The sequence below is a fragment of the Marmota marmota genome, unplaced genomic scaffold (genome assembly GCF_001458135.2).
Source record: "Marmota marmota marmota unplaced genomic scaffold, marMar, whole genome shotgun sequence".
Taxonomy (NCBI): domain Eukaryota; kingdom Metazoa; phylum Chordata; class Mammalia; order Rodentia; family Sciuridae; genus Marmota; species Marmota marmota.
Window position 1 is genome coordinate 1,083,612 of NW_026000221.1, and position 11,484 is coordinate 1,095,095.

The following is an 11,484-nucleotide window of genomic DNA, read 5'->3' on the forward strand; positions in this document are numbered from 1 at the left end:
TCTCTCTCTCTCTCTCTCTCTCTCTCTCTCTCTCTCTCTCTCTCTCTCTCTCTCTCTCTCTCTCTCTCTCTCTCTCTCTCTCTCTCTCTCTCTCTCTCTCTCTCTCTCAGGAAGTGCCCCCCATATATCACATATCTGAGCCCCCTAGTGAACCCCACTCATCACAGAACTCTGATGCCTGCCCACAACCTCAGCTCCACAGGAGGCTGAGGCAGGAGAATCCCAAGTTCAAAGTCAGCCTGGGCAACTTAGCAAGACCCCATCTCAAAATAATTAAAAAAAAAAACAAAAAGCTTAGGCTTCAATCCCAAGTGTCAAATAAATAAATAAATAACAACTCATGCAGCCATCTCAGGGCCGCAGGGTACAGATGGCCGGCTGCTACAAATCCCCATTCCCCTGGGTGTCTGCAAGCCCAGCTGAGCCCCCTGGGCTTCGACACCCCTTTGCCCGCCTCCTCTGTGCCCTGGGGTTCACTGCGTCATCTACCATACCAAGAACAGGGTCTCTGCCTCCCCAGGGCCCTGCACTGACAGTTAAAGAACCCTCTTCCCTTCCCGGTGAGTCCACTGGTTTAGTAGTGGGCTGGACAGTGAGCGCTGGTCTCCCGGCCAGGCCAGCTTGTTATCCACCCCAACCCTTTATTATGGACTCTGTCCCAACCCAGGGAATGAGGATCAACGTTCATACCACACTCTCGGGTACTTGCTGTGTGAGACTCTGGCCAGGCTCTGGGGGTGGGTGGGCGCCGACGGTTTGCCTGGGAGACACCCGTAGATGGTGGCAATATGGCCAGCACAAGCTCGCGGTCAGGGAAGGCCTCCCAAGGAGGGGCTGTGGGGGCAGACTCTGCAATCTGAGAAGAAGCCCCCCAGGCAGGTAGAAGCTGGGCAAGTGGATCAATGGGGTGAAAGAATCCTGACTCCAACTGGCTTCAACCAGAAAAGGGATTCTTTGGGCTCATGAGGTAGAAACCCACCTCCATCCACCATTGAGCTTTTAAGAATTTTTATTTGGAGACAGGGTCCGAGAGGAGTCAGCCTCTCTCTTCCCCTGGTTGAATCCCTTCTCCAGTCTCCTGCTTCAGACCCCTCATCGCCTCCTCTTGCTCTTGGCCTCTCCATGGCCACCAAGGCCTGCAGGACTGGCCCTTCCCTAGTGGTGGCCTCACCATTTCCAAGGCCACCCTCAGCTCCAAGCCCAGCAGAAAGATTCCCCTTTCCTTCAGCCCAACCAAGAAGTGGAATCTGTCTCTTCAAAAGGGGGACAGCCAGGCCTCGGGAGGACCTCCCAAGGGCAAACCCCCACCGAGAGGCCACTGTGAGCACCCCAAGGCAGGGGGGGCGCGGCACCAGGTGGAGGGGTGGGATACTGGGCGGGAGCCAGGACCCAGCAGGGTGGAGAGCGACAGGCTGCCATGCCCACAGCCCCTCCTCCACCCCCCTCCAGAACACATCTCAGGAACTGGACAGCAGCCTGCCATCCTGCCTGCCTGCTCTGTCCCCATGTGGGACAACAGGGCCCACCCCACCCAGGGGAGCAGGCGGAGGTGGGGGCCGGCAAGGGAAGAAGTGCTGGCCTCTCCCAGCCGCTGAAGCCCTGCACCCACACACCCCACCCTGCTCCAGGGATGAAGGCCTCACTCGGTAAACACGAGTTCATTAATAGCCTGATTAATCACACCTCATATTTTCATGGTGCTTTTAAAAATAAAACATTTGAAAGCATGTTCACACCCACCCTGGGCCTCCAAGTTATGGGCAGGTCTTATCCTCCCCGGCTGCAGGTGAGGAAAGAGCAGCATGGCCAGGTGGCTGGGGGCATCCTGGAGTGAGGGCCTTCTCCCTGCTTAGGACTTTGCCTGTGGACGACTCTGCCCTGTCTCTGGGTCTCCCCACAGAATAAGAATGAAGGGGCCACCCTTGGGCAGATCTTCTGAATTCCTGGGGAGAAGAATCAGGGGTTCTTCAGTCACTCAACAAACACTCCACCACATGGGAATTCAGGGTCTAAGGAGGGACACAGCATGAAACACCCCCACACACTGTTGTGAATGTGGCATCCACCTTGGAGGGAGGTCCACCACAGTCCAATCCACTAGCTGCCCACAGCAGCTTCCCATCATGTACCCACTGCTGCCCCTCCCCTGCTGCTGCTCACTCAGGGTCACCTCACTAGGTCCCTGCACATGGCCCCCAAAGCTTTCCACCGCCCATGCAATGAAGCCCCAACTCCTTGCTGGACCCTAAAGCCTGTCCCTCCAGCACCAGCCAGGAGAGGGGTCCAGCCCTGTTCCTCTGTGACGTAGGAGCCTCCTCCGGCCCCTTCCCCTATGCCCCTCGGCCTCCTCGCTGGCCCCAGGCCAGCCATCTGCTTCCTGTCTTGGGGACTTCACTGTCCCTTTTCCTAAACCTCTGTTTAGCCTGGCCTCAGAGGTCAAAGCATGGCCATGATGTCACTTCCTGGGCCCCCGCACCCACACCCTTTCTGAAACATCACCCTCCTCACTTCTTACCAGAAATGCTCGGTTTGGGGGTTCATTTCCCCCAAACTCCTAAGAGCCGGCCCTGCGTCTGTCTCGCTCATGGCTGGACCCGGGACCCAGGACCATTCCTGACACTCGCAGGCCTCACTAAGTATTTGTTGAATACGTTTCAGGTTATGGGTGGCATCGGGTGGCATCTGTCCCAGCTCAGCTCTGGCCGAGACCCCTTCCCTGGGGTCTCTCCCGTGTTCTTGGCCCTGGGGCCTCACCTGCTTTCCTGCCCTGTTGAAGCCTCCACCCCTTGAGCCCCAGTCTCCGGACACTCATGCACACTCTTCCTGTCCTCGCTGTCCCTGGGAAAACCCAGGGGGTGGGGCCTGCCAGGGTCGTTGCTCCTGCCCTTGCTGGGGACAGCCCAGGCAGGGGTGCCAGCTCCAGCTGACTTGGGCAGCTGGCGCTCTCCTGAGAGAGGCAGGGGCCAGCTGGCCAGCCCCAGGGCTCACCGCAAATAGGGTTCTCACTTCGGGGCCTGAGCCGTCTGCACAGCCCCTCTGCATTTCCTGGTGGCCAAGAACCCATCAGGAATCTGCTGATAAATGAAAGGCGTCTTCTAAAGATTCCAAGAGGGCAGCTGGGCAAGTCCTGGGCCAGCGGGAAGCCTTGGCTGCAGGCAGTGGAAGGGCCTCTGGGAAACCAGGGGTGAGTGGGACTCAGGACATAGCAGGGCCGGGGAGCCAGTGGGCCCCGTGCCTGACCACTGTCCTGCAGCGATGGCACAGTGATGGCACCCGACTCCCAGTGCCCAGCGCCTGCACTTAGCACCTTTCAACTGGCTGGCAGGAGCCAGGGCTGGGTAGTCTGATGGTGGGGACAGAAGCCTCAGCACCCACTTGCTCCTCCTGTGGTAAGAGCCACAGCACCAGTGAGGACAGGCCCCAGGTGTAGAGGGTATGATGGGATGTATGGGTGTCAGGGTGTTTCAGAGAGAAAAGTGTGGGAGGGGGAAGCTAGTGCCTAGGGATCAGTGGGTGCCTCTGCAGAGGAGAGCAAGAGGAGGGGGTGGGGCCAGAACGCAAATCCCAGGGGCGTTAGACAAAGGTATGGATTCCATCCTGGCACCCCTCAAAGCCAGACAGACACGAAATAGGTCCAGTGTTCAGCAATAGGGAGTGGTGGGGACTGTGGCAAACTAGAGCACTCTTGTGCTGTGTTGCAAATGTCACAGATCATTTGGCACTTAGTGTATACTGCTGAGTGTTGTCCTTGATAAACAAGCACAAGTTCCTGTAAAAGAGAACTCTAGTAGCCTGGGACACAGGAGGGGAGACATCTGAAGTTCATGCTGTGCCTTAGTTCAACTGACCCTGGGGGTGCAGGGGAGGTCAGGCAGGTGCTGACCACAGGGTAGAGGTCACATGGTAAACTGGGGACCAGGTGGAGGGGAAGCTAGCCTGACTACCCAGGCAGTGTCCCATGGTCCCTAGAGTACATCCTGTAGCGTCTGGGCTTACCACCTACCCATGGCCTTCTGTGTCCTTGCTAGAGGGCATAGCTGCCGCTGGAGGGTGCCCCCTGGGGCCACCTAATAAATACCCCCTCCAGAGATGGGGGGAGGCTGAGCCCACATGGCGTGACAGAGGCCCTGGAGAAGTGAGCTGTGTCCCTTATTGGTCACAGTACATTTATTTTTCATTAGCAGTTAAATGCAGACATGAGGGATTGTGCAGGGTTCAGCGGGTGGCTGACGGGAGCGGTGCTTGGTGCGCTGATCGATAGGGAGCTGCGGGAGTGCACCTGCTGCCCGTGTGCCCGGCCAGAGGGGCACCCCGCCCACATAGCTCCAGGGCAGCAGATAGGCTCAGGGCATCTCGCTGGGACTCCACCTATTAAGGGGTGAGGCAGGAACAGGTGGAGAGCCTGCCCTGGGGCTCCTTGGTGCCTGTCCTCCCACCCCTCAGGGCCTTGCACTGGAGCCCAGCTTGGCCCTGTCTCGGTGTGGCCCTGGAGTCTGCAGAGACGCTATGGCTTGTCCAGGTACATGTCTGCAGAAACCACTGGGCCTCCTGGTACCGGCCCATACTCACCCTCCAGAGCCACCTCCCAGCTTCCCAGAGTCACCGTTCTCTAGACCTCAGGAGGCCTGGATGCCGCCCCGCACCCCTAAGCCCACCGCCTGGGTCAGGGTTGGGCATGCAGCTGGGTGGTAGAGCGCGTGCCAGGAATGTGCGAGGCCTTGGCTTCCATTCCCAGCACCAGCAAACGGGTCATGAGGTGGCCATCACCGCGCAGTCTGAGCCCAGGGACAGGTCTGGGGCTCCATTGCAAGGGACTGCTCCTGGGCCTCACATCCTCCATCTGTAAGATGTCTAGATGGTCTCCTCTCTCTGCCTGCATCCCCCACCTTCCTGAACCTACAACAGGAGGGTGGCTCAGGGCGGCAGGGGCTGGGAAGGGCGGCCTCCATTTCGCTCACTGCAGGTGTACTTGGCGTTCATTATGGAGCTGCAGGAACATGCAAGGGGTGGGCAGCCGCTGAAGGGAGGTCACCAGAGGGAGAAATAACCCGGGGAGAGACCAGAGTCTGCACAGGTCGGCAGGGGGAGGGGCGGGGCCGGGAGGAGCATCAGGGCATCCAGAGGAGGGGTGGAGGACTAGCCTGCTGCTGGCAGCTCTGCCCGGCCACATCAGGAATGCCCTCTGTGCCTCGCACCCCACAGGGGCACAGCTGTGGCCCTCCTAGGACAGGGCATCTCCCAGCTCTGGGCCTCAGTTTCCTCAGTGGCCTCACGCCCGAAGCTGGCGGTGGGCACTCCTGAGCTGGGCTGTAAGAGCAAGGCCCCAGGAGCTCGGCTACACGCACCTCCCATAGTACCTCGGGGGCCCTCTTCATTTCATCCTCACAACGCGAAGAACCAGGCACCATCTCTCCCCATTTTACAGGCGAGGAAATAGACTCAGGGTGGCTGGGGTGGGCATCCCACCAGGCTCTCTCAGCCTCTCGGCAGCCTCAGGATGTCTGCAGGACACACATGTACACCCTGGCAAAGCCACAGGCTTGAGGCCGAGGGCCACATCCCCACCTTGGAAAGAGAGTGTCCTGTGCAAGTGGGACAAAGGGGCAGGCGGCCTAGGCCTGGTGCTCCCGGGGGTGGGGACAGGTCCAAGGAGCCAGGCTTCCCCCCTGGAAACCCTTGGTAGATTTTAGACCACCTGGGGGAGATGCCTTCAGACTCCCCTGCAGGCTGAGGTGATCCCCATTCCCAGACTGAAAGCCAGTTTCCAGAGTCACCACCTAACTCCCCAAGGTCACCAATGCCGTGGATCTTACAAACCCACATTTTTTGTGTGGTTTTCCCCTCTTTATGCTGAGGCCCCTATTAATTGTGAATGTGGGGGAGGGGGGATCACTGCAGCCCTAGGGGGAGGCCAGGCTAGTTGGGAGCCTCTTTGGTGGGTAGCTGGGTGGGCGGAAGCTGGGGGTGCCCCCAGCCCCTCTCCCCACCTTTTCAAGGGTCCTGCTGGTTTGCAGACGTGTCAGACTTCTCTGAGGCTTTTACCTCCGCCGATGCCTCAGAGCCAATTACCTGTGTAATTAGCAATAAATGACTTGTGGGATGGTTGTGGGTTTTGGTTAAAATTAGAAGGAAACCCATATTTAGGTCTCCTTGAAGGCATGGGAAATAGCCCAGGTCCCTGGGACTCCCAGACAGACTGCCCTGGCTCCCACCCTGCCGTGCCCACCCAGCAGCCCTGCCTCGCCAACCCCGTCCCCATACCCACTCTCCCTCCCCGCTGCCCTCTGTCCTAGACCACTGCCCCCCAGGACTCCCTCCATGGCCCCTGGAAACCCATCCTGGCCACCAGCCCTCCCTCCATTCACTTTGTGTTTTCTGAGCACCTGCTACGGGCAGGGACACACCAGGAAGAAGACCCCAGAAGCAGCCAGAAGAGACTCCCACCTGCCCTGCCAGGGTCCCCTCCGCTCCTTCCATCCGTCCCCTAGACCTGCTTCACCAGACCCCTGAATGTCCACTAGGGTGACAATTCCTGCTGCCATGTGTGGAAGCCTCCTAAGTTCTGGGGCCTGCACCCCAACCTCAGCGCATCTCACCATGGTCTTCAGAGCGTGCAGCTGCTTCTTCCCCCCGCCCCCCGTTTTGAATGCTGAGGCTCAGAGAGAGCATTCAGTGGCCTGGGTTTGCCCAGCTGAGATCAGCTGAGCCTGGCCTCCCTCAGCCCTGCTCTGCGCTGGGCCTTTGCCGAGTCGGCAGCCCAGGGAGGGCCCTGCTTACCTTCCCCATCTGCCTCCACTGCAGGTGCCCAGCAGAGTGCCACGGTGGCCAACCCAGTGCCCGGTGCCAACCCAGACCTGCTTCCCCACTTCCTGGTGGAGCCCGAGGATGTGTACATCGTCAAGAACAAGCCAGTGTTGCTGGTGTGCAAGGCCCTGCCCGCCACGCAGATCTTCTTCAAATGCAACGGGGAGTGGGTGCGCCAGGTGGACCACGTGATCGAGCGCAGCACCGATGGGAGCAGTGGTAAGGCTGGGCTGGGCCAGCCCCGTCAGCAGCAAGACCAGGATGGAACTAGCTCTGTGCCCACCACCTCCTGTGTCACCAGGCAAGGCAGGATTCCCACACCTGGGACCCATGTGTATATGCAGATGCCTGCCCTGGGAGATGCCAGTCCTCACCAGCTTGGCAGCAGAGAAAGAGGGAAGTCCCCACGGACATGCACAAAATGCCCCAGGGTCTCAGATCAAGAGATGGCACAAGGGGCTATGCCTGAGCCGGGACTGGGCCAGGCAGGGCCAGGGGCAGCCTGGCAAGAAGGTGCCAGCAAAGAAAGGGGACTTGGGGGAGGTGGGTCCCAGATAGCTAAAGAGCTGTCGGACCCCACGTTCGTTTCCGCGTGCGTCCATTCATTCATTCATTCATTCATTAGTTGCTCTGTTCATTCCCGTGTTCCCTAAGCAACCACACCCTGCTAGGAACACTACCCCCAAAGAGAAGCAGATAGAAGGGAGAGGAAAGCAGGGTTGAGGCTTCCCGGGACACACAGGGAGGCTCCTCAGCAGACATAAACTGGGGAAGGAGTAATAATTGGTCAGGGAGAGGAAAAGGGGAAGGGCACCCCTGGCAGGGGTCACGGCACAAGCAAAGGCCTGGAGACAGACAGCGCATGCCAGGCAGGCTCGGAAGTGAGGGCGCGGGGCTGCAGGGAGACTGAAGGGATGTGACCATCCTGAGGGATTTCAACTTGTAGAGCTATGTGACACTCAGGGGCACATGTGGGGGCTGACAAGACACAGAGGAAAGGGAGCCAATGGGACTCTTCTGAAAGGTGCAGAGGGGGCTCCAGGGCGATAGGCAGACTCAAGAAGTGCCCCTTCCGTGGGACACCACAATGCCCCACCACCAGTCCTGGCCTCAGGCAGCAGTGGACCACAGGGCTGTGTGCAGAGAGCCCTCGTTTTGGGTTCTGTCATGCCCCAAGAGCAGGACCAGCAGGCAGACCCAGAGGAGGTTCCAACAGCGCCCCGGTCTCCTCGGCCCTTTGCAGAGCACTGCATACATGAAGAGCCCTCAGAGTCTTCCCACCTGAGACACACAGCGCACATACTGTGGGGGACAGACCCACAGGTGGCCAAGATGAGTCCAGAGACATGCTGCCACTGGGGACAGGCAGGCAGCACCAAGGACTCACACTGATGTGGAAGGCACGCAGGCACCTTGTGTCTGGGGGGCAGGGGAAGGTTATGTGGCCCAGGAAAGATTCCCAAAGAGTGGGGTAACATTTGAACTCAGGTCTTAAAACCATTTGGAAAGAGCACTTTGCAGGCCAAGGGGACAGGAGGTGCAGAGGCCTCCAGGGTGGCCGGGGTTTGGGCTAGGAAAGTGAGCCTGCGGGACAGACAGAGGCTCAGAGAGGCCTGAGGGAAGGCACTGTGGAAGGATCACAGGGCAGATGGGGACTGCAGGGTAGCCGTGCTGTGGCCTGGAGAACTGTTTGGGAGCCCTTGCAATCATTTGAATGGAGTTGAAGAGCCCTGCATCTAGGCAGTGCATGATCTAGTCCCCAGCAGCAGCCCGGTGTTTTATAGATGAGATTAAGACCTTAGGGCTGGGGACATAGCTCAGTTGGTAGAGTGCCTGCCTCGCATGCACAAGGCCCTGGGTTCAATCCCTAGCACCACCAAAAAAAAAAAAGAAAGAAAGAAAAAGACTTCAGCTATGACCTTCTCAGGGTCCCCAAATGATTCCAACCAGGATTTTCTGGCCTACAGAAGTCACACTGCATCCTCCTCCTCCAGGCTCCACAGGAGCTGGTCTCCTTCCCACTAAGGGTCAGCTCCGCTCCACCAAGAGGAGCCTCAGAGGACAAGGCTGTCCCTGTACTCCGCCTGCCACCTCCCTGGGTCAGTGATTCCCAGCCAGGCCCTTGTGCCCTGCACTGTCCTGGCAGCCTCTCTCCTGCAGACCTCAGACATCCAACATGGACCTGCTCTGCCTCCCACCCTCAGGAAGGAGGGTATCAGTGACCAATATTGCCCAAGAAAGTTCTGGGCACCAGCAGCACTAGGGCCTCCTCCTGTCCCAGCAGAGGTGCCCAGAGGTCTTCCTGCCTCTGAGGACAGCTGTAGGGCCCCCGTGGTCCTGAAAGGGTCAGTTGCAAAACCTCAGGCAACCTCTTTCCCCTCTCTGGACTTAATCTGTAAAATGGGGATGAGGAAAGCCCCTTGCTGGAAAGAAGCCCCGAGGTCTCATAAGCCCAGCGGGAGCCTCAAGATTCCAACCAGGATTTTCTGGCCTACAGAAAATGGGCCCCACCCCACCCCAGGGCCCAGTTCCACTTTGTGACATGAGTTCTCCGACTGCTATGGCAGGTTCCCCCAGAGAAAGGACAGGGGAGGAGGAAGCTGCAGCCAAAGAACTGCTTTACTGCCTCTTTGAAGACCTTTCCCAGAGCCTCCTGGAAGGCTCCAGTCTGCCCCCATCATTAAAAACACCCCTGCCACCACAGGGTCTCAAGTGCATAGTTTGGTTGGGACTCAGGCCTTTGCCTGAAGGAACCGTCTTGGGCCCACGCCAGCGCCACACGGACAGCCTGCAGCCTGTACTCCCAACAGGCTCCAGGGCCTTGCTCCATTCAAGTCCAGCAGAGAACAGCGCACAGAGACACATCCCATTCTAACCTCCAAGGCCCTCTCCTGCCCTGAACATCCAACCTCAGGCCTCCCAGGGCCAGCTCATCTGAATGTTCATTGATCTCATTGATTTCTCAACCCAAAGCCACTGAGTGCTTTGAGGCAAGGAGAAAAGCTTTCCTTACTGATCCACAAACATATCATGGCAGTGACACTGTGCAATGCACAGACCAAAGACCCTGAACCAGGACTGGTCTATGGTCAGACAGGAAGGGCGGGGATCAGGGCTCTGCCTCAGATCTGTAGCCCCTCCTACTCATGTATGGGGTTGGGGTGGTTGGAGGACGCCCTCAGGAGACAGTGCCCATCTTTTGCTTTCATTCCCCATCAAGAAGCCTGGAGGAACAGACCAAAGCCAGAAAGTGCTAGAACCCAAACCTGCTACCCCTATAAGAGCCTGAAATTTGAGAAATCAAGCATTGGAGTGAGATCTGGGAGTGTGGTTTATTGTGCATTAAACAAACTGGTTACTCGAAGCAGATTGAGAAGGTGAGAATCTATGCCCAGCTTGGCCTCAGGGCCCCAGCCAACCCTCTGCCTCCCACAAAACTCAGCACACCCCAGAGCCCCCTGTGTGCCCTCAGCACTCACATCCCTCCCTCCGGCTTCTTCCCTGTCCCTCCCCAAGGTTGGCACCAGCTCACATTTACCAGACAGAGGCAGACAGCCATACCCAGAAACTGCTCCCAACAACCAGGCCGCACGGCAACCTGCAGGAGAGGAGGGCACCGTCCCTCCCATCAAGGACCAGGCGGGGCAGGGCTGAGCTCCCCACCTCTCAGAGCTTGTGGGGCTCTGGGGCATCCCTTGCAGAGGTGCCCTCTGGGGCTGGGACACTGTGGATAAACTTGGCCCTCGTTCATGGCAACAGAAAGGAGAAGAGGAGGTGATGGGACAGAAGTGGGAGAGAACAAAAGGAGAAAGGGAACGCTTTAATTTAGTGCAGCTGTCCTCAAGCTGGGTCGCCTGGGTGTGTGAGGCTCCTGAGGGGGGACGGGGGCTCCCCCTGCATATGGGGGTCAGAGAGAGCCATCAATAGACCCGTCCACCCAGGTCAAGTGCCTGGTTCAGAAGGTTCTGGAGGTCTCCACGGCTAACTCCAGAGGCAGAAAGGAAGAAGACAGGGAAAGAGACCACCCACAGTCCCCTCTCAGACGCCCTAGATCTCCGTGTGCTTTGCAGGTAGCTGGTGCCCAGGGGCCCCTCCTACACGTGGACCCTGTGAGGGACCCGTGGGCAGCAGAGTAGGAGAAAGTGCCCAGAACGGAGGAAGGAGCCCTGCAATAGTAATCCCAGTCACAAGTGACCCCTCCTACACACCTCCTGGCAAGAGCAACAGGGACAAGTGAGGAAAATCTGGGGGCCCAGTGAGAGAGCGGAAGAGAGTCCACAAGGAGGGGCATGGGAAGGGGTCAGGGAAAGACATGTCGGAGAAATTAAGAAAGAAAACAGCCTCCACGCCACTCGGCTCAGCTGGGCGCACTGCTCCTCCTGCGATGCTGCCCTAATTGAATTTCTCTGTTAACAATGGAAACACGTCGGCTGCCTGGCCTCTCTCCCTCTTTCTGATAAGCCAATGACCCGAGGGAAATTGGGGTCAGGAGGAGGAGAAATTGGAAACAAACAGTCTTTTCTCACTCTGGGGACACTGGTTTTGGCTGAAGACCAGGGGAAGGGAGGAGGACTGGCGTCCCCTCTTCCTTGTGGACAGGGCCCTCCCAGCACTGCCCGCCATCGGGGTCCAGGCGTGGCAGAAGGCAGAGCTGAGTGCACCCCAGAGAGGGGTCCCCCG

At 58.5% G+C, this 11,484-nt stretch overlaps 1 protein-coding gene across 1 annotated transcript in view; it reads left to right on the plus strand.

Annotated features, from left to right (window-relative positions):
- Positions 1-4,506: 4,506 nt before the first annotated feature.
- Unc5a (unc-5 netrin receptor A) overlaps positions 4,507-11,484 on the plus strand; it is an 18,806-nt gene continuing 11,828 nt past the window's right edge. Inside the window, exons 1-2 of the mRNA XM_048792010.1 lie at positions 4,507-4,519; positions 6,697-7,023. Coding sequence (XP_048647967.1) covers positions 4,507-4,519; positions 6,697-7,023 — 340 coding nt within the window. The remainder of the gene's footprint in view (positions 4,520-6,696; positions 7,024-11,484) is intronic.